The sequence below is a fragment of the Lagenorhynchus albirostris genome, chromosome 3, assembly GCF_949774975.1.
Source record: "Lagenorhynchus albirostris chromosome 3, mLagAlb1.1, whole genome shotgun sequence".
NCBI classification, from domain to species: Eukaryota; Metazoa; Chordata; class Mammalia; order Artiodactyla; family Delphinidae; genus Lagenorhynchus; species Lagenorhynchus albirostris.
The window spans coordinates 123,253,121-123,277,041 of NC_083097.1; the positions used below are offsets into that span (position 1 = coordinate 123,253,121).

The window sequence follows — 23,921 nt, forward strand, 5'->3', positions numbered from 1 at the left end:
AACAATGCAGGACTAAGCACTTGTCCCATTTTGGTTCATGGATGACCAAGTAGTTCCATCTGGTTCAATCGAATAAATTCTATGATTCATAAAAAATTTGAAAAAAGAGAGGCTTTCTTTCCCATGGAGCTGCTAAGTCAGTATAGGTCAAATAAAAATCCACTAAAGGGCAACAACAACTAAAGAAATACTCAAGAAAGAAGACCACAGAAGAAAACAGAGCAGAGACAAGAGACAGATAACTGATGATAAGACATGAACGCCAGGCTACATCTGTCTTTAAAATAAAAATACCGTACATCTTGCAGTTGATAATTTCCACTTTTAAGTGAATTTTACTTTTGTTTCTATATCTTGCAACTAAAAAGAGTCCACTTTCCATGGTTTCAGCTACCTACAGTCAACCAAGTTCTGAAAATATTAAATGGAAAATTCCAGGAGCAAAAAATTCATAAAATTTAAATTGCACACCATTCTGAGTAGTGGATGAAATCTCTCAGCATCCTGCTTCATCTCACCTGGGACATGAATCATGCCTTTGTTCAGGGTATCCCATCGGTTAGTCACTTAGTAGCCATTTGGTTATCAGATGGTCAGGGTGTCACAATGCCTGTGTTCAAGTAACCCTTATTTTATTGAATAATGATCCCAAAGAACAAGAGTAATGATGCTGGTGATTCAGATATGCTAAAGAAAATCCGTAAAGTGCTTCCTTTAAGTGAAAAGGTGAAAGTTCTTGACTTAATAAGAAAAAAAATGATATGATGAGGTTGCTAACATCTATAGTAAGAAAACTTCTTCTATACATGAAACTGTGAAGAAAGAAAAAGAAATCCATGCTGGTTTTGCTTTCACACCTTAGACTGCAAAAGTTAAAGCCCTAGTGAATGGTAAGTGTTCAGTTAAGATGGAAAATGCATTAAATTTGTATGATAAGATATTTTGAGAGAGAGAGAACAAAAGAGAAACCATGTTCACATAACTTTTATTACAGCATATTATTATACTTGTTCTATTTTATGATTTGTTATTATTATCTCTTACTGTGCCTAATTTATAAATTAAACTTTAACATAGGTATGTATATATAGAAAAAAAAACATAGTATATATAGGGTTTGGTATTATTTGCAGTTTCAGGCATCCACTGGGGGTCTTAGAATGTATTCCCTGTGGATAAGGGGGGACTACTGTATAAAAGGTTGTGTCATCTGAGATAGAAATAACTTTACTTCTCCCTTTCCAATCTGAATGTCTCTATTTCTTTTTCTTGCCTAATTGCTTTGGGTAGAATCTCCAATACAATGTTAAATAGAAATTGTGAGAATAGTCATTCTTTCTTGTTCCTGATCTTAGGAGGAAAGAATAAAGTCTTTCACCATTAAGCATGATGTTAGCTGTGAGGTTTTATTTTGCTTTGTTTTTATAAGAGAGATCCTAAATGATCAAGGAAGAACTTTGTGGTACAGTATTTTGGCTTTTGGAGAAAGGATATCATATCAAGAAAAGATGAAAAAAATGGATGAGAATTTGATTTTGTACATTTAGGTTTTGAGTCTTTCTTGGTATTAGAAGATACTGCAGCTTCCCTATTGTAAACGTAATTCACAATAAATATTCTTGCCCCCAGAGTGAATTCTCATCTCAAATAAGTACACTTTCTTCCAATTTGCTGATGTCGTGAAAGAATAATCTGTCCGATCTACATATGAATTCAATTCTAAGCTTATTTTGCCATCTAATTCATTTAACCTAATGATGGAAATTACTAATAAGAAGATCACACAAGTTGATAAGTTGTTACAGTTGTGATGCAGTTGTCAAATCGTAATAATCGGTGAAGGAATTTGGCTTTTTCTTGGCTAGCAACTTTTCTTTCAGCCCTTGCGCTTAGAAAATTGGTGGATGTGAACAATTATTCATTTACTCACTCAGCAAATACTTGCCAAGTCCCTACCTGTTGGCAGGCACTACATGGTAGGCAGCTTCTAAAATGACTCCCAACAACCACCCCCCGCAAAAAAATTTCCTACCTGGCCCTTTACAGAAAAAGTTTGGCAAACCCTGCATTAGAAACAAGTCTACCCTACACTTGAGGGGAGGAGATTCACAAGGGCATGAATACCAGGAAGCTGGGGTCTTTGGGAGCTGTGAGATTTTTGTAGATGTCTTTTATCAGAGTGAGGAGGTTCTATTTTATTCTTTGTTTGTTGAGCTTTTATTATTATTATTATTATTATAATAAAAAGATATTGGATTTTGGCAAATGCTTTTTCTGTGTTTATTGAGCAAGATACATTCTTGCCATAATTACTGACTTCAAAGAAAAAGAAAAAATATTTGGGCATATAGGCAAAAAGCCAAAGTAACTATAAAGAAAAGAAAATCAAATCACCATCAGAAGTCTCAACATCGAAGTTTTGTGCCAAAAGAAAATGGAGTAACATATTTAAGACACTCAAGGAAAGTAAATGTGAGCCAGATTTTATATCCAGCCAAATAAACTTTCAAACATAAAGGCAGAAGACAATCAAAATATAAGAATTCAGAGAATAATGTTACCATGAGCCCACACAGCCTATGACTATAATTAAAGAATAAACTTTAAAAATCATAACAAGTCAATTTTAGATAAATTTTAGAAACACCTATTTTTAGGAAAACATAGCTTACCAAAACTAACACTAAGGGAAACAAAATGAGAAGAGACTTTACTCATGAAAGAAATTACACCAGTAATTAAAAATTTATCCCAACACATAGAGAAAACTTCAGACTTCCAGAAAATAGGAAAAAACAAAACAAAACACTTCCAAATTCATTTCATGAAGCTAGGATAAACTTGAGGACAGTGAGAACAAGGAAAATTAACAACTGGGTGAACTTATGAATATAAACGTAAATATCCTGAGACTATATTAGCACTATATAACCACAGCACTACATAAAACTACTGCCTTATTGTGACCAAGTTACGTTTTCTCCAGTAATGTAGGAATAGTTTAATATTAGAAAATTTATGTATTTCATAATATTAAGAGATTGATAGAGAACCACATAGTTCATCTCAATAGATGCAGCAAAACCAGGCATTAAATGAAATTTTAGTCAACACCCACTCATGATAAAGAAATTAGCACAGAAAGAATAGAAGGGAACTTCCTTAATTTGTTTAAGGACATGCCTCTAAATCTACTTGCATAGTACTTAATGTTAAAGGGAAGAAACAAAACCCTCATTATTTAGATATGATATTATTATCTACATTAAAAACAAAAGATAATATACACATATTTTGTTTACTAATGAGTGTTCAATTGCATTTCTATTCTTTATTATTTTATTCCCATTATTTAACTACAAGTAAGAAATTAGCAAATGTAATTTTTAGTAGTACAATGTACTATTTTAGAAATAGATTTAACAAAAGATATGTAATATTTTAAAAGAAAAATTATAAAACTTTATTTTAAAATTAAATCAATTTAAATAAATGGAGAAATAAGAATCAACATAGTAAAGATGTCAATTCTTCCAAAATTAATTTCTAAATTTAGGCCACTCACAATACTGATATGTTTTTCATAGAATATAAGAAGTCAGTTTTAAAATTAATGTGTAAAGCAAAGGCCCAGGAATAGCTCAGGAAACTTTAAAGAAAATCAAGTTTGAAGATTTTTACCACCAGTTATCAAAATTTATTATAAGTTTATCATAATTATGATAACATGGTGTTGGTAGATTTAGGTAAATTGACCGGAACAGAACAGAGAGCTCAGAACCAGATCCATGCATATGCAGGAGCCATCTAAGTCAGAGAAGACGTTGAAGATCAGAGGGCAGATGACAAGCTATCTACAAATGGTACTGGGACATATATGGGGAATAGAAACTAAACTACATACTGAACCAAAAATCAATTCTTGGTGAGGTAGGGATCTAAATGTGAAAAGCAAAATCCTCAAAACATGGAGAAGAATACCCAAACCAATTTTCTGACACTGGAGGGTTCATTAAGTAAAACATGAAAAACATAAATGAAAATTAGTAAATTCAACTATATTAAAAGCTCCTGTTCATCAAAAGACACCAAAAACATATACAATACATATCAGGAACCAAAGATTTTGTTAATAATATGACAAAAGATTAGTATATGTACATGTATGTGTGTGTATCCACCCCCGCAGACATATATTTTCTACCTACTTATAAAATAAGTAATAATAAATTTAAAACATTGATAAAGCTTATGAAGTCAGTGCAATAAAAGAAACTCAAATAGATTTTAAAAAGATGAACTCTGTTCACTGTCATGCATAATCATAAAAGTAGTCATTAAAACCACAATGGAAAACGATTTTATACCTGTATGATAGGCAAAAATATTTAAAGAATTGGGAAAGATTTGAAGAAATAGGGTATTTTACATGCTGATGGGTATGAACTGATACAACCCCTTTGGGAATAATTTGACAACATCTAATTAATTTGAGGATAGTTATACCCTATAACCCTTCAATTCCTTTTCTAGGTATAGAGCTACTTTCATGCCTATGAACATGCATAACCATGTCCACCATCTGATCAGTGGACAAATAATTTATGGCATACTTATAAAATGGAATATGATACAGGAGTAAAAATAACCAGAGCTACAGGTATCAACATGGATGCATCTGGAAGAAAAATCACACTGAGGAAATATAAAAGGCAAGTTACAGAAAAACTACCATCTGACACCTCTTAGATGAAAATTTAAACTACGTGAAACAGTGCTAAAAATACTAAAGCTACATAAATGTGCTGTAAAAGAACACAGAGCTCATGAAAATGATAAATACCAAAGTTCGATGTGTAGTCACCTTTGCAGGTGTGATAAGAGATTCAACTGAATTAGTCATGACTTTTTTTTTTTAAGTGGTGGTGGGTACTTAGCATTTGCTATACTATTCTCTACACCTTTTTGTATGTCCCAAATATTTCATAATAATAATTTTTAAAAGAAAAACCTCCCACTATCATGGAAAGATGTTTTTAATATATTACAGGTAAACACAGTGAAATATATATAAACACCTACCATATGCACCACCCATTAGAAAAAAAATATTCACGAAAAAATAAATGCAAAAGAAAAGAATGGAAAGATATATACTATAATGTCAAGAGTCCATAGAAATTGCTAGATTACAGTTGTTTTTAGTTTGTGTTTTCTGCTTCATTTTTTCTAGTGAGCATAATTAACTCTTAATGAATCTGCTGAATTAATTAATAAACATTTTTAATGTCACAGTTATAATAAATCATAACAATCAATGCACTTGTGCTGAAATGTCAAACATAATCAGAAAATGCTTCAGAACTGCACTTCTCCATAGCATACTTTGACTTAGTTGACAAACTCTCAAACGGGACAATACCCCAGTCCTCCATGAGCTTACCGATTAAACACAGATGACAAAAAAGTGAACCAGAGCTATAAATTAAGCATTAAAATATTGCGTTTGACTTTCAGTGCTCTCCGACATTTTAGACATATGGTCAGTCTCCACTCTGCCTTTTCAGTTCTGGGAAAGAGCTAATGCTTTTCCCCAGAGTGTGAGATAGCTGTCAAACATGCCTTTTTTGCCACTGTCGTTTTCACACCAAATGCTCTTCTTTCTTTTTCACACAAGGACAAGATAGCACTGCAGCCTCCCCCGGCTGTGGGAAATGGATATAACTGAAGCATGATCTGCGTCGGGGTTTGTTTTTAACTCACCTCTTCAGTGAGCACGCCTCCTGTCCTCGAAGCAGGCCAGCTCGGTGTGGGTGTGCAGTGCTTCCAAATCTCGCTATGCAGCCCAACCTGGAATAAAACAGAAATAATGAAAATGTCCTATGTTTCCCTGCACCATTTGACTCCTACCAAGAAAATGGGAGGACTATCTCAGGTTATATAAAGGAAAGGTTCTTGAGAACAGTTGCTGGTCATTTTACAACTGGAGGCGAGAACCATCATATAATCCACACCATGTGTATTGAAGGTGTTTGTTAACACATGATCAAAATATCACACCTAAATCTTACTTGCTGCTCACCTGTGCTCCACACTGTGTTAAATGCTTTACATTCATCATCTCAATTCATCCTCCTGGAAACTCTATTAAGTTGATTCTATCTTACCAGCCCCATGTTGTAAATGCAGAAACTGAAGGTCAGAGAGAAGTTAAATGACTTGCCAAGGCCATGAAACTAGTAGATGATGGAGCTGGGATTGGAACCAGGTATCCTATCTCACACCTGAGCCCTTAACCTCTCCACACCTGTCCTCAGAACCATTCAGAGAGTCCCTTTTAATTATCCTCCTATAGTTATTAGTGGTGGATATTTTAATCTGTTTACTGATGGAGTAACTGAGTCTCTGAGAGATCCTGCCCAAACCATCAGAGCTATCCAACTTCAAAATCTATGCATTTAGCACTAGATCACATTCTCTTTCATAGATTCACAACCAAGATATGATCTCTCTTCCAAGTCCTTCCTCCCTCTGTTTCTCCATCTGCAAAAGAAAGGGAATCATATTGTCTCCCTTGAAAATCTCCATGGCTTTTATGGGATCAAATGCAATTCAGTGCAAAGGGACTTTGAAAAGTACAAAAACATGAGGAATTCAAATTTGCACCCATATTTCAGCTAAGTTTCCTTATCAGGCATCAACTATTAGAACATGCCAAATCCTTCCCATCTATGTTTAGAATGCTATGAGTAATAACACAGTCCCTATTCTCTGTTCATAGCAGAACTCAGATGATTCTGCCATTATCCAGCCTTTTCCCAGATAGCCCTGTACTATGAAGCTAAGCTGACTTTATCTCCAGGTTCAAGGGTGGACTCTGATAGGCCAAAGTCAATCGAAGTCATCTTGGTCCCTTGGACACAGTGATTCCTTTAGTTAACTTTGGCTTAAGGAAAACAGCACATGCATTCTCCTGACTAGGGGGGTTTAACTAAATTTGGGCCGATGAGCTGTGTACTGATGATATGGCATCCAGATGTGAAGCTGGAAACCAGAGTAGCCATTGTCCACCATAAGGGAGGTGGTCAGTGAACAATACCGACACCACTGAAAGTGGGAAGAACTTCATGAATGCTATTTATGTTATTACACTAAAATTTCTGATAGTTTCTGTCAAAAGTTTGATGTTCCTATACCCTTCTCATTGGTATTTTTAGGACATCTTCATTCAAATTAGCATATGCAGTCTCCAATTCACCCTTGCTACAGACGTCACCAGTATTATTTCATCCAACTAATTGGTATGAAAAAGCAATCTCCTCTTTGCCCTCTTTCCCCTGTTACTGTCTCATTTTCTAAAGCAGTAACCTTTTATGCCTTTGTGGGCAGTGTGGGGATAGAGAGGCATTTCCTGGCACAGGTAATGAGCTCCCAGCTGTTTCCACTCAGAAAAGGCAGGAGCTGCAAGTGAATAACTAACGTGCATTTCACAATTTACCATTTGTTAAGCATAATTCCCTCAAATTGATTTGTTCTAAGTTTCACCTTGCTTTGTGAATTTGAAGTGTCTTTCCCTTCACTGGGAAGCACCACTGTGTAAGCCTCTTATTTTTCCTTGGAAAATAAGAAATGTTATCAAAATCAAATAACTTGCTTTTAGTATTAAAACGCTATTGTCAAAGAATCGTGCACTCAAAAAGGAAAGACATTTTTTCCATCTCCTTAAAAGAGGAGTTTTGAGATGGAGAAAATATGAGTGGGTTTCCTCCACCCCAGGACTGGCCCTCACATAGGTACTCAGGTTTCTCTTTTTGCCCCCTCCCAATTCTGTATTTCCAGGTGGCCAATTACTTGTAGCCAGGAAAAAGCTAATTTACATTAACTAGCTCCCAGCAAATTTGTCTCCTTAAAAGCTCTTAAATTCGCCCCTTTTTTTATCCCTCACAGCAGCTGCTGCCCCGTTTCAAAGCCCCATTGCTCTCACGTAGATTATTCAACAGCCTTCTCGCCATTTTCCTTTCCATCCTATTTCTCCCTCTCCCAGGGTCTACACCTTATTCCTGCCGCAGCTGTCTTTCTAAAAGGCAAATCCGATGATCACCTCCCTCTCCTATGTAAGACCTCTCAACAGCTGTCTGGATAAAATTCCAACTCCACGGTCTAGTGTCAAGATCCTTTATGATCTGGCCGTGATGCATGGACAGCCACGTGTCTGGCCACTGCTGTTACGTATCTTTGCTGCACTACAACTTGTTCACTGCAGTTACAATACTGGATCTCTGACAAAATAGAGTGGGGCTGAATTTTGAAAGAAAAGCTTTTTAATAAAATCAGCTCTCTGTCCTATATATTTTTCTAAAAGTTGTTCTTTTCACATATGGTGTTTTTAAGTCTCTAGCATCGATTTTTGGGTATAATGTAAGATAGGAATCTGTCATTATTGTTTACATATGAGCAACTAGTTGAATCAATGGCATTTAACTAACTAACATCCTTCAGGTAGACGTTGTCAATTTTTAGAATTTTAAAAGAGATCTTAGAAACGTGTTTTGAGGGTAGGCAAGCAAAGCTCTTTAAAATTTGATCACACTAGAAAACGGAATCCTCTTGCACCGATGGTGGGAATGGAAATTGATACAGGCACTATGGAGAACAGTATGGAGGTTCCTTAAAAAACTACAAATAGAACTACCATATGACCCAGCAATCCCACTACTGGGCATAGACCCTGAAAAAACCATAATTCAAAAAGAGTCATGTACCACAGTGTTCATTGCAGCTCTATTTACAATAGCCCGGAGATGGAAACAACCTAAGTGTCCATCATCGGATGAATAGATAAAGAAGATGTGGCACATATATACAATGCAATATTACTCAGCCATAAAAGGAAATGAAATTGAGCTATTTGTAATGAGGTGGATAGACCAGAGTCTGTCATACAGAATGAAGTAAGTCAGAAAGAGAAAGACAAATACCGTATGCTAACACATATATATGGAATTTAAGAAAAAAGAAATGTCATGAAGAAACTAGGGGTAAGACAGGAATAAAGACACAGATCTACTAGAGAATGGACTTGAGGATATGGGGAGGGGGAAGGGTAAGCTGTGACAAAGCGATAGAGAGGCATGGACATATATACACTACCAAACGTAAGGTAGATAGCTAGTGGGAAGCAGCCGCATAGCATAGGGAGATCAGCTTGGTGCTTTGTGACCACCTGGAGGGTTGGGATAGGGAGGGTGGGAGGGAGGGAGACGCAAGAGGGAAGAGATATGGGAACATATGTATAACTGATTCACTGTTATAAAGCAGAAACTAACACACCATTGTAAAGCAATTATACTCCAATTAAAAAATAAAAAAATAAATAAATGCCATTTTTAATAAAAAAATAAAAAATAAAATAAAATTTGATCCCACTCACTTTGTCAGTGTAGGAAGGATTTCTTTTTTCTTTTTTTGTCTTTGGAAAGTGTATCATTTACTGGGTCTTTTTTTAAACTTTATTTATGTTTTTGAATTTTATTTTTTTTTATACAGCAGATTCTTATTAGCTATCCATTTTATACACATCAGTGTATAGATGTCAATCCCAATCTCCCAATTCATCACATCACCAGCCCCAGCCCCCACCGCTTTCCCCCCTTGATGTCCATACGTTTGTTCTCTACATCTGTGTCTCAACTTCTGCCCCGCAAACCAGTTCATCTGTTTCATTTTTCTAGGTTCCACATATATGCGTTAATGTGCGATATTTGTTTTCCTCTTTCTGACTTACTTCACTCTGTATGACAGTCTCTAGATTCACCCACATCTCTACAAATGACCCAATTCCATTCCTTTTTATGGCTGAGTAATATTCCATTGTATACATGTACCACATCTTCTTTATCCATTCGTCTGTCGATGGGCATTTAGGTTGCTTCCATGACCTGGCTATTGTAAATAGTGCTGCAAAGAATATTGGGGTGCATGTGTCTTTTTGAATTACAGTTTTCTCTGGGTATATGCCCAGTAGTGGGATTGCTGAGTCATATGGTAATTCTATTTTTAGTTTTTTAAGGAACCTCCATACTGTTCTCCATAGTGACTCTATTAATTTACATTCCTACCAACAGTGCAAGAGGGTTCCCTGTTCTCCACACCTTCTCCAGCATTTGTTTTTATAGATTTTCTGATGATGCCCCCTCTAACTGGTGGGAGGTGATACCTCATTGTAGTTTTGATTTGCATTTCTCTAATTATTAGTGATGTTGAGCAGCTTTTCATGTGCTTCTTGGCCATCTGTATGTCTTCTTTGGAGAAATGTCTATTTAGGTCTTCTGCCCGTTTTTGGATTGGGTTGTTTGTTTCTTTAACATTGAGCTGCATGAGCTGTTTATATATTTTGGAGATTAACCCTTTGTCCGTTGATTCATTTGCAAATATTTTCTCCCATTCTGAGGGCTGTCTTTTGGTCTTGTTTATGGTTTCATTTGCTGTGCAAAAGCTTTGAAGTTTCATTAGGTCCCATTTGTTTATTTTTGTTTTTATTTCCATTACTCTAGGAGGTGGATCAAAAAAGATCTTGCTGTGATTTATGTCAAAGAGTGTTCTTCCTATGTTTTCCTCTAAGAGTTTTATAGTGTCTGGTCTTACATTTAGGTCTCTAATCCAATTTGAGTTTATTTTTGTGTATGGTGTTAGGGAGTGTTCTAATTTCATTCTTTTACATGTAGCTGTCCAGTTTTCCAGGCACCACTTATTGAAGAGACTGTCTTTTCTCCATTGTATATCTTTGTCTCTCTTGTCATAGATTAGTTGACCATAGGTGTGTGGGTTTATCTCTGGGCTTTCTATCTTTTTCCATTGATCTATGTTTCTGTTTTTGTGCCAGTACCATATTGTCTTCATTACTGTAGCTTTGTAGCATAGTCTGAAGTCAGGGAGTCTGATGCCTCCAGCTCCATTTTTTCCCTCAAGACTGCTTTGGCTCTTCGGGGTCTTTTGTGTCTCCATACAAACTTTAAGATTTGTCCTACTTCCGTAAAAAGTGTCATTGGTAATTTGATAGGGATTGCATTGAATCTGTAGATTGCTTTGGGTAGTAGAGTCATTTTCACAATATTGATTTTTCCAATCCAAGAACATGGTATAACTCTCCATCTGTTGGTATCATCTTTAATTTCTTTCATCAGTGTCTTATAGTTTTCTGCATACAGGTCTTTTGTCTCCCTAGGTAGGTTTATTCCTAGGTATTTTATTCTTTTTATTGAAATGGTAAATGGGAGTGTTTCCTTAATTTCCTTTCAGATTTTTCATCATTAGTGTATAGCAATGCAAGAGATTTCTGTGCATTAATTTTGTATCTTGCTACTTTACCAAATTCATTGATTAGCTCTAGTAGTTTTCTGGTAGCATCTTTAGGATTCTCTATGGATAGTATCATGTCATCTGCAAACAGTGACAGCTTTACTTCTTCTTTTCTGATTTGGATTCCTTTTATTTCTTTTTCTTCTCTGATTGCTGTGGCTAGGACTTCCAAAACTGTGTTGAATAATAGTGGTGAGAGTGGACATCCTTGTCTTCTTCCTGATCTTAGAGAAAATGCTTTCAGTTTTTCACCATTGAGAATGATGTTTCCTGTGGGTTTGTTGTATATGGCCTTTATTATGTTGAGGTAGGTTCCCTCTGTGCCCACTTTCTGGAGAGTTTTTATCATAAATGGGTGTTGAATTTTGTCTAAAGCTTTTTCTGCATCTATTGAGATGATCATATGGTTTTTCCTCTTCAATTTGTTAACATGGTGTATAACATTGATTGATTTGCGTATATTGAAGAATCCTTGCATCCCTGGGATAAATCCCACTTGATTGTGGTGTATGGTCCTTTTAATGTGTTGTTGGATTCTGTTTGCTAATATTTTGTTGAGGATTTTTGCATCTATATTCATCAGTGATATTGGTCTGTAATTTTCTTTTCTTTGTAGTATCTTTGTCTGGTTTTGGTATCAGGGTGATGGTGGCCTCATAGAATGAGTTTGGGAGCGTTCCTCCCTCTGCTATATTTTGGAAGAGTTTGAGAAGGATGGGTGTTAGCTATTCTCTAAATGTTTGATAGAATTCACCTGTGAAGCCATCTGTTCCTGGACTTTTGTTTGTTGGAATATTTTTAATCACAGTTTCAATTTCATTACTTGTGATTGGTCTGTTCATATTTTCTATTTCTTCCTGGTTCAGTCCTGGAAGGTTATACCTTTCTAAGAATTTGTCCATTTCTTCCAGGCTATCCATTTTATTGGCATAGAGTTGCTTGTAGTAGTCTCTTAGGATGCTTTGTATTTCTGCAGTGTCCATTGTATCTTCTCATTTTTCATTTCTAATTTTATTGATTTGAGTCCTTTCCCTCTTTTTCTTGATCAGTCTGGCTAATGGTTTACCAATTTTGTTTATCTTCTCAAAGAACCAGCTTTTAGTTTTATTGATCTTTGCTATTGTTTTCTTTGTTTCTATTTCATTTACTTCTGCTCTGATTTTATGATTTCTTTCCTTCTGCTAACTTTGGGTTTTGTTTGTTCTTCTTTCTCTAGCTCCTTTAGGTGTAAGGTTAGATTGTTTATTTGGGATTTTTCTTGTTCCTTGAGGTAGGCTTGTATAGCTATAAACTTCCCTCTTAGAACTGCTTTTGCTGCATCCCATAGGTTTTGGATCATCGTGTTTTCATTATCATTTGTCTCTAGGTATTTTTTGATTTCCTCTTTGATTGCTTCAGTGATCTCTTGGTTATCTAGTAACATATAGTTTAGCCTCCATGTGTTTGTGTTTTTTACGTTTTTTTCCCCTGTAATTGATTTCTAATCTCATAGCATTGTGGTCAGAAAAGATGCTTGATATGATTTCAATTTTCTTAAATTTACTGAGGCTTGATCTGTGACCCAAGATGTGATCTATCCTGGAGAATGTTCTGTGCACACTTGAGAAGAAAGTGTAATCTGCTGTTTTTGGATGGAATGTCCTATAAATATCAATTAAATCTATTGGTCTATTGTGTCATTTAAAGCTTGTGTTTCCTTAATCATTTTTTTGTTTGGATGATCTGTTCATTGATGTAAGTGAGGTGTTAAAGTCCCCCACTATTAGTGTGTTACTGTCAATTTCCTCTTTTATAGCTGTCAGCAGTTGCCTTATGTATTGAGGTGCTCCTATGTTGGGTGCATATATATTTATAATTGTTACATCTTCTTCTTGGATTTATCCCTTGATCATTTTGTAGTGTCCTTCTTTTCTCTTTATTTATAAACATTCTTTATTTTAAAGTATAGTTTATCTGATATGAGTATTGCTATTCCAGCTTTCTTTTGATTTCCATTTGCATGGAATATCTTTTTCCATCCCCTCACTTTCCCTAGGCCTGAAGTGGGTCTCTTGTAGACAGCATATATATGGGTCTTGTTTTTGTATCCATTCAGCAAGCCTGTGTCTTTTGGTTGGAGCATTTAATCCATTCACGTTTAAGGTAATTTTTGATATGTATGTTCCTATGGCCATTTTCTTAATTGCCAGGTAGAGTAATCTTGGTTGTAGGGTCTTCCCTTTCATCACTTTAAGTATATCATGCCACTCCCTTCTGGCTTGTAGAGTTTCTGCTGAGAAATCAGCTGTTAACCTTATGGGAGTTCCCTTGTATGTTACTTGTCGCTTTTCCCTTGCTGCTTTCAGTAATTTTTCTTTGCCTTTAATTTTTGCTAGTGTGTTTTCCTTGGGTTTATCCTGTATGGGACTCTCTGTACTTCCTGGACTTGGGGGGCTCTTTCCTTTCCCATGTTAGGTAAGTTTTCGACTATAATCTCTTCAAATATTTCTCAGGTTCCTTCTCTCTCTCTTCTCTTTCTGGGACCCATATAATGCAGATGTTGTTGCATTTAATGTTATCCCAGAGGTCTCTTAGGCTGTCTTCATTTCTTTTCATTCTTTTTCCTTTATTCTGTTCTGTGGCAGTGAATTCCACCATTCTGTCTTCCAGGTCACTTATCCGTTCTCTGCCTCAGTTATTCTGCTATTGATTCCTTCTAGTGTATTTTTCATTTCAGGTATTGTGTTGTTCATCTCTGTTTGTTTTTTCTTTAATTCTTCTAGGTCTTTGTTAAACATTTCTTGCATCTTCTTGATCTTTGCCTCCACTCTTTTTCTGAGGTCCTGGATCATCTTCACTATCATTATTCTGAATTCTCTTTCTGGAAGGTTGCCTATCTCCACTTCATTTAGTTGTTTTTCTGGGGTTTTATCTTGTTCTTTCATCTGGTACATAGCCCTCTGTCTTTTCATCTTGTCTATCTTTCTGTGAATGTGGTTTTTGTTCCACAGGCTGCAGGACTGTAGTTCTTCTTGCTTCTGCTGTCTGCCCTCTTGTGGATGAGGCTATCTAAGAGACTTTTGCAAGTTTCCTGCAGGAAGGATTTCTTAAACAAGACACAAAGAGCACAATTCAAAAAGAAAAAAAAAATGATAGATTCAACACATTAAACTTCATCAACAGGTCCTATAAACAAAGTGAAAAGATCAGCTGTAGACTGAAAGTACACATTTGTCACATGTAAATTTGACAAAGGGCTAATATCTAGGCTATATAAAGAACACTTATAAATTAATAAAATGAACAAAACAACAACAACAGAAATGTGGGCAAAAGTTTTCCAAGAGGCCACTCAGAAAGAGGCAACCTACTCAACCTGTCTTAAAATGCTAAATTTTCTTAGTCATCAGGATATACATGATAAAAACACAAAAAAATGTATTGTACGTTTAAAACTCTGTTAGGAGGGTAGATTTCATGTCATGTATTTTTACCAAAATTAACAACAAACAATAAAAAGCAGCAGAAAAGAAAGGCGGATAAGGCAAGTCTGTGGATACAGAATGCTAGTGAGGACGGGTCAGCGGTAACCCTTGTGCGTTGCTGTTGGGAAGGTACGTGGTCCAGCTACTTGGGCACAATAGACCTTTGTTGCACTTAATGGACCATTTCTAGGGGCCTGGGGCTGTGAATCTGGCTTAGCGTTTTGAACCTGGAGCAAGATCTCAGTTTACAGAGTGAGCAACACATGAGATGAAAAAGGCTGCCGTAAAGAGAGAGTCTAGTAAAAGAAGAAAGAAAAAAAAAAAAAAAAGAATGTCCAGAAGAGTATCAATCCACAGCGCTCTGCAGAGGATCAGATATAGGCCAAGAGGTCTGAACAGGTGGACAGAGGGACAGAGTTGAACTTTCCCAACCAAGGAGGACAGAACTCCCAAGGCTTTCTCCAGTGTGGCTTCAGGACCCCATGAAAGGGTCTGCGGACATTCCCAAGGGCAGGGGTGTTAAGCCGGTTTCAAGCAATCAGCAAATTCCTTTAAACTGGATGCAAAATTTGTACACCTCCTTGTTGAAGAAGGAAGAGTCAGTATTCTCCAAGGTCCCATAGCCAGAAAACCATGGATCCAGAATTCACACCCATGCCTGGTTCCTGATTCAGGTACCTGCCATTTTGGTTCAAAATCTAATCCTGCCCATTCTTCCTTTTCTCTTTCAGACTGAAGGAGAAAATTAACCACCCGATAGTCACTGAGCAACTTGGTTCTGGCACTGTCGAGAATACAATCTACCCAAGACATTATCCCTCCTTCACTCTAGGTTCTGGGTTTTTGGGGTGGAAGAACAATATTTATTGAAACATTAACATGTTTTGGTCTAGGGTTTCCCTCTTCCTTTCCATGAAGATAGCCAGGCCTTTCGCATTTCCTTCTCCTAGGACTTTCGTAGGGGTCAAGTAGAAGTGGCCAGAAGACAACTCTCCTCTTCTCCCTCCCTCCTCACTCTCTTTTCCTCCCTCTCTCTCCTGTGAGTGAAAATGTGAGCTCATGAAAGCAACTCTGATAGGAAGAAAGGAGCAAGGAAGTACCTTTGTGGGCAGCCAGAGAAGGGCTTCGATCCATAACACATCTTTTCTGCTGTGGGTCAGAGCCTTCCTGACTCCGAGACCTACTCATGGATGTTGGGCCCTAGGTTCCCAGCCTAGACAAGGGTCCTCCAGGCAAGAAACACAAGCAGCAGTTCCTTGACCCCAGGAGACCAGTGTGGCCAGAAGCCTCAAGAGTAGGCTCCTCCCTGACCCTTGGACACTCTGTAACACTCATGGACTGTGAGGTAGTTAGGGTTGGCGAGAGTTGCAGGGAGCCCCAATAATGACAGACTGCATTTTTCATCAGTCTGGTAGGTTGGAGACTCAGTCATATAATTCTGTTTACTAATAATAATGACAACAACAACCAATGTGACATTTCTTACATATCGTTGTTTACACAGTGTTAATTAAGACTCACAGCACCTTCTACGTTAGAAATTGTAGAAGGTGAGAGTTGGAGTGATCCTCAGAAGTCGTCCAACTTTATCATCTCATGATGTAAATGAATCTGACCCAGGAAGCCCAGTGATATCCAAAGGTCAGGGAATCACACATGTAGGACCACAGGTAAAGAAGCTCTCAGTTATTTTATCCAGCACTGTTTCCACAGCCCCGTGCTGCTTAGTTGGAAAAGAATAGTGTTCTAAAAACTGGGGGCGGGCTTCCCTGGTGGCGCAGTGGTTGAGAGTCCGCCTGCCGATGCAGGGGACTCAGGTTCGTGCCCCGGTCCGGGAAGATCCCACATGCCGCGGAGCGGCTGGGCCCGTGAGCTATGGCCGCTGAGCCTGCGCGTCCGGAGCCTGTGCTTCGCAATGGGAGAGGCCACAACAGTGAGAGGCCCACGTACCGCAAAAAAAAAAAAAAAAACTGGGGGCATCTCTAAGCATCTTAAAATGAAAAAACCAACAATACAAAAAGATAGCAATAGAAATGAAGGTGGACACCAGAGTTCAGTGCCCCCAGGTAAGGCAGCAGGAGTGCTCAGATGGGAAACTTGTCTTCAGAAGGAAACTCTGCCTCATACTGCCCTCTGGTGGATTGAAATAAGAATGTCTCTGCTCAGCCCTGTTTCGGTAAATTTAAAGTGAACTTGAAACTGTCAGATTAAATTTAAGAAATGAGGAAAAAAAGAAAAACCAAAAAAAACCCTCCTGTTCAAATTCAGGTCTTCTCTGGGCAGCTTTATAGATATAAATCCCTTCATTACTATGACTGTTAACCCAACGAAAATGGTAAAGTGTAGACATTAATAGCATGGATATATAATAGAACTGCAGATTAGGTCCTAGCTCTGGAATTCTGGAGAAGTTACCCAATCTCTCTGAGACTCATTTTGCTCGTCTGTAAAATGGACATAATAATAGGATGTCTCACAACAAGGACCTACTGTATAGCACAGGGATATTCAATATCTTGTAATAAACTATAAGGAAAAGAATCGAAAAAAATGTTTGTGTGTGTGTGTGTATACACACATACATATATACATATGTGTGTATATATATAACCAAACCATTCTGCTGTACACCTGAAACTAACACAATATTGTAAATCAATTATACTTCAATAAAAAATACTACTACTAATAATAGGATGTCCCTCATGTGGTGTTGTATTTGAAGGAGAAAATCTGCATGGGTCCTTAGAAAAGTGCTGGGTACATAAGAACTCAATACAGAAGTTATTCTTATTTTTCTTCTTATTGTTGATTTTATTATCACCATTTTGATAACTTTTCAAAAAATAAGTTCATATGCACACAAATAGAACCTTGATAATTACAAAATCATCAAGGAATCGTCTTAGAATGGTATGATTATGTGTATTTTTTTTTGCATGTTCTATGACTTCTGTAACTGGTTAAATTACCTTTACCTTGGTTTTCTGTATATTTACCTTAATGTTCACTTCCCAGTTATAAAAACACCCTAAATATTCTCTCACTAGTGATTTCAATTCTGTCCTTTTTCATTAAAAACTAAAGTAGAGGAGTCACTTGCTTTAGGCCTTATTTGTAGAGAGAGAATGCCTAATTCTCTTTCCTGAGAAGACCCTCAGGAAGATCAGAGTTTATGCTGTCGCATGGTAGATATTCTGGGTCTTTGCCTTCTTGTGAGTTAGCTGTTGCTCTCTAAAAGCCAACCCACGTTACCACAATAGCGCTTTCTTACTTCTCCTGGTTTGGGGGTCATTTCTGACCCACTGCCCTAGGATGGCCTTGCTCCCATGGATGGACCCATCCCTCCACATTGTCACTCATCCTCCAATAGGTGCACCGGGCTTGTCACGTGGTGGCTAAGGGATCCCAGTAGCCAGAGAGGGGAGACCCCAAGGCATAAGCACACCCTTGCTGACGCCCATTTGCCAAAGCAAGTCATGGGGCCAAGCCCAGATTTGCAGGATGGAGAGGAAAAGTGGCAAAGTCATACTACAAAGGGATGTGCATGCAGGCGTAGGGGAAATTCATTGCCACTTTTTGCCAGCTACCACACCACCCAGGTCCCAGGCTCTGACAGTGCTGGGCATCTAAGCCAGTCCACAACAACAAAACGTCCTCAGTAATAGTAGTGGACACACACTGAGTGCTTTCCAGGAGTCTCCCACGTCAGTGCCTGTGGGCACCAGACTACCACTGATGGTAAGAGAAGAATTTAGGGAGGGAACTCAGACCGAAAAAAGGCTCAGATGCCTGTTTTGAAGCTAAACTCCATTCAGTTGTCATCATGGGGAATACGGGCTCAATGTTTCTAGATATTCTGATTGCTCAGGAGATGGCAGAAACCTGGACTGTTATATAAAATCTGATACTTAAGTGCTGACAACTAATTTAATTTCTTAAACTTTGTGCAGAAGCAAGCAAACTCTGTGCGTCGGGGAAGACCAGTTGGAGTCCTCTAGCTTACTCATGCTGGAACTAAGTGATTTATGTCAATATGGACTGGGGAGCACTCACTTCCTTTTAAAATGTGTGATGTAACATATATAAACACCTAACACAACGCAACATCAAAAAAGCAAAAACTCGATTGAAACATGGGCAGAACAACTGAATAGACATTTTTCCAAAGAAGAAATGCAGATGGCCAACAGGCACATGAAAAGATGCTCAACATCGTTAATCATCAGGGAACCGCAAGTCAAAACCACAATGAGATATCACCTCATACCAGTCAGAATGGATGGCTGTCATCAAAAAAAAAAACCCCCACAAATAACAAATGTTGGCGAGGGTGTGGAGAAAAGGGAACACTCGCACACTGTTGGTGGGAGTGTAAACTGGTGCAGCCACTGTGGAAAACAATATGCAGTTTCTCAAAAAACTAAAAACAGAACTACCATATGACCCAGCAATTCTACCCCTGGATATATATCTGAAAAACACTCACTCGAAAAGATACGTGCACCCCAATGTTCATAGCAGCAATATTTACAGTTGCCAAGGTATGGAAGCAACCTAAATGTCCATCAACAGATGAATGGATAAAGAAGATGTGGTGTATATATATATGGAATACTACTCAGCCATAAAAAAGAATGAAATCTTGCCATTTGCAAGAATGGATGGATGGACTTGGAGGACATTGTGCTAAGTGAAATAAGTCAGACAGAGAAAGACAAATACTGTATGATATCACTTATATGTAGAATCTAAAAATACAACAAACTAGTGAATAAAACAAAAAAGAAGCAGACTCACATATACAGAGAACAAACTAGTGGTTACCAGTGGGGAGAGGGGCAATACAGGAGTAGGGGGGAAAATATTTTTATTATGGGATTATATGAAATCATGTGTGTGAAACTTTTGAAAATTGTAAAGCACTATAGAATTTAAAGAATCTTTCATTCAATTAAAAAAAACTTATAAAAATTAAAATGCATGATGTACAAAGTAGGAGGAACCCCAGAGCAATACCTGTATTTGCCAGGAAGTCTGGGGGAAAAGGGCCCCAAGACTGAATGGGGCTATTAAAGTTCAGACTTTTGTGGCATTTGCTAGAGTCAGGAGATCACAGTGCTTTAGTGTGAGGATTTGAGAGTCAGATGGACTGGCTCTGCTGATTACCAATGTTCCTCTCCCTTTTATTGATACTTGTTAATTTTAAATCTCTTTCAAGAACTCAAAAGCACAGCCCACAGAGCCAGGCTGTCCAGGTTGGAATCCCAGCCTTGTCACTTACCAGCTGTGTGAATTTGTTGTTGTCACTGCCTTATCTATGCTAACAGGGCACTTTGTGTATAAATATACAAAGCAGTTTTTCTCTGGGTCTTATTAGTTGTATGCATATCTGCTTTCCTCAATATACCATGATCACCTAATAATATTAATACTAGAAAAGATTTACAGAGCTTTTATCTTATCCTTTATCTTATGAGTTGAGCAATTTATGTGCATTGTAGCCATTAACACTCATGACAACTGTAGAACAGCCTTCTTTCTATTCCCATTACATGGATGGAGAAACTGAGTTGGTAGTGTCATCATTTGAACTCAGATAGATCAACTGCAAACATGGTTACTCAACCTGGGATCTGCAGACCCTTGGGGGTGTCCAGGGACATACTTATGAGGTTTCCACATTCATCTCTAAAATTTTTTAAATTTCATGTTCAGTTTGATTATCCTAAAACACTGACTACCAGCACTTCTTGACTATCTGGATGACCCCTATCTAAGCAAGTACTGCTGCATGATTTCTGTGCCTGCATTCACACCCGTGCTTATGCTCACGTTGGCACTTGGTGGCGACATTTAATTGTCACAGGATAACAAGAAAAGAACAGAGGAAGAGCCAATATGTCAATGTTGAGCTCGAGCTATGTGAGGGCCAAATCATCGTCACCAACCAAGGTGTCTTGGTATTTTTAATGGAGAAAAGCCGTGGTAGAATAGAGCCATCATGACCCACAGTATTGGAGGTCTGCCAAGTCAGAAAGAATTCCCACCAGGGAATCACTACCATATCCCTGCTGTGAGTGACAGTTTAGTTTCCGTAAAGCAAGATTCACTTCCCCCAAATTGTGTTAATTTGGATACGGTTCTTCTTTTATATTTAACTTCCAACTATATTTTGGTTTTATAGTTTTATATGAGCTCTAAGCATAAAAAACATATATATAGATTTATGTTTTCACTTACAGTAAGCAACATTATAAAACACAAATTAAGTAAACCAGCTGATTGTAAGTTTTTTGCTCTGTTTTCATTTAAAAAGAGTCAGCATAGTTTTCAACTGTAAGCACATGGAATATAATGGAATGGTTTAGGGTTTGGGTTCTAAAGTCACACCCTATGGGACTGAGTCTCAATAATAACACCTTGAGTTGTGTGACCTTGGGCAAGTCACTTCTTTCTAAGATTCAGTTTCATAATTGATTAAATAGGAGAAAAAGGGATGCTGTGAGAACAAAATGATATAAGAAGTGGTTGTATGTGGCACAACAGACCTGACTAGAGCTGATAATGTGAACAGTAGAGCACATGGAGCCGGTCTTTGCCCAGAGAATAAACGGATTCATTGGTAGACTTTGCTACATGGCTTGCCTGACTGTGATTCTGAGGCAAGAACTTACTAGCTGGTGGGAGAGAATTTACCTCGTGTACAACAGAGTCTGTCATTCCTGAGATGAGAGGTGCAATCATTGTGGTTTATAGGTAGCCATTTAATTTCTTTGAGCACCTTCCTTTTATTTTAAAGAGTAACTTTCAAAACTCTGGGATTGCTTCCAAAGAGGCAATTTGATTGGTTTCCCAGAATTCGTTTCTTATTTCCAACCAAATGCACTTTTTTTTTTTTTTTTACCCATCTTCTCTTTGCACATCTTTGTGGTCCAGAATAGAGGAAATTTACTGCAAATATTAGTTTATTTCTTTAGGGAGTCAGCATACTGCTGACCCATGGTTTGGCAAGTCACTTGCAATAATTTAAGAGGAATAAAAGTAATATTTATAAGAAAGAATGTGATTCTCAAACACCATGAATATTCAGTTGAGATTGATGACATTTTTTTAAATTACGCAATAATATTAACCACTATGCCATTGGACATTTTTTAAGTGAAAGGAAGCTGGCCATTTATTGCCAGTCCTATGTAGTAAAAAGGCCGTGCATTTTAGACTTAGACACTTTCAGATTTGAATCCTAGCTTGGCTGTTAGTAGAGTGAATCTGAAAAAATTTCTTAACCTTCTTTGCTCTTGATAGCCTTACCTCCAACTGACAAGGAAATATCACTTCGATAGCATAAATTTTAGCAACTTCTACTCCTTTTCTTTCTACCTTCTCAGCAGGATCTACTGACCCAATAACCTGTCGTAACAATTTCAGAGTGTTTGACATGATACGTTTCATTCATTCATGCATTCCTTCATTCAGTAAATAATTATTCATTGACTACTATTTGCCATGTACTCTAATAGCCGCTGGGATTCAGTGGTGGGAAAAGGAGACAAGTTGCTTGCTCTTGAGTTTGTCTTTCATTGCAGAAGTAGAAAATAAATACAGAGACAAATAATTAAGCAAGATAGATTCAAATTTGAGTGAGTGCTAAGCATGGTGCTATGATGACAACAAAGCAAATCCACAGGTTTGCTGGAAGGCTACTTTAATCAGGATGGCCATGGAAGTTCTTTCTAATTAGGAGAGTCAAAGAGTTGAAGAATAAGAAGCAGCTGGCTGTATGAAGATCTAAGGAAAGAGATCCTAGGCAGAGGGAAACACAGACGCAAAAGCTGGGATAAAGGAGCTTGGGCAGAATCAAGGATCCGTCAACAGGGTGGCGGAAGCACATTAAGCCAGATGAACCAGCAGGAGATGACGTGAGGTAACCAGATCACATCAGATCCAGTAAGCTATGGTTAGGAGTTTGGATTCCATTCCAAGTGAGATAGGAAATCACTGAAGGATTCCATTCAGGGGAGTGATAGGATCAGGCTGCTGTGTGGGGAATACATTGTAAGGAATCAAGAGAGGGAGACCAGTTATCATGGTCCAGGTGACATGATGACGGCTTAGACCGAGATTACACAAGAGAAGATGGAGAGAGTGAAATTAGATGGAAGGGGATGGAGTCAGTACATGTTCTAGAAGTAGAAGGGACAGAACCATTGTGTTATATTATCTCTTCGGTGTCTTTAATGCTCTTGTTTTTTAAATGGAAATCGGGATTATAATGCCCTGTTGTCCTTACCTACTTTGTTAAGACCCAGAAGAACTATAGGAAATTGTTTGGCTCTGTTGGGGCAGAGTGCTAAAATTTACATCATCCAATAAATATATACATCTGTCCAGTGCTCTGAAACATGCTTCTGCTCTCTAGGATCTTACATGCTAAAACAAAGCACATTCACAGAAAGAAAAATTTCAGTGAAAATGTTGGCCATGTGAAGTTTAAAAAGGGCTATAAACTAAAGGAGTAGTTGTATTTGTTCAGGCTTTGGTATGTGGAATATGGGGACCATGTCTTTTGGGGCACCAGGCAGAAGTTGCCTTCTGTTAACTCAATTCTGAAATAGTACAGTTTCCTCAGTATTTTGAATAAGAAGTGTGTGTGTGTGTGTGTGTGTGTGTGTGTGTGTGAATGAAATCAATTGGGCAAAAAATATCGATAAAGTATCTGGAGCCTGAAATGGCCTGTCAGAATGGGAAAGGATTGGGTTGAAAGTAGCAGAAGAGCTAATACATGATAGTTGTGCAAAAAAAAAATGTGATTCATAAAGCATATTCTTACGAATTTTCTCCAAAGAGCCTCAAACCCACCCTTTAAGGCAGAACACAGAAAATCAAGACATTTATACAGAATGCAGGAGTTAACTGAGGGATGTGAGAGTATATGTGCTTGGGAAATTTTATTATACCTTATTTATATTATTATAAAAATAAAGTTCAAAGCATTATAGATTATTCTAAATATTCAATTTGTATAACTTCTAAATAATAGCTTGACACAATTCTTGATCAAGACTTTTTGAATGATGGGCTCTTCAAATTCAGGTT

The 23,921-nt window shown here is 37.5% G+C and overlaps 1 protein-coding gene across 5 annotated transcripts in view; it reads right to left on the reverse strand.

Moving 5' to 3' along the window:
* PPP2R2B (protein phosphatase 2 regulatory subunit Bbeta) overlaps positions 1 to 23,921 on the reverse strand; it is a 677,687-nt gene that overhangs the window by 520,217 nt on the left and 133,549 nt on the right. For all 5 annotated transcript variants that reach the window (XM_060146455.1, XM_060146453.1, XM_060146461.1 and 2 more), the window contains one exon: positions 5,764 to 5,850. In XM_060146455.1, coding sequence (XP_060002438.1) covers positions 5,764 to 5,850 — 87 coding nt within the window. The remainder of the gene's footprint in view (positions 1 to 5,763; positions 5,851 to 23,921) is intronic.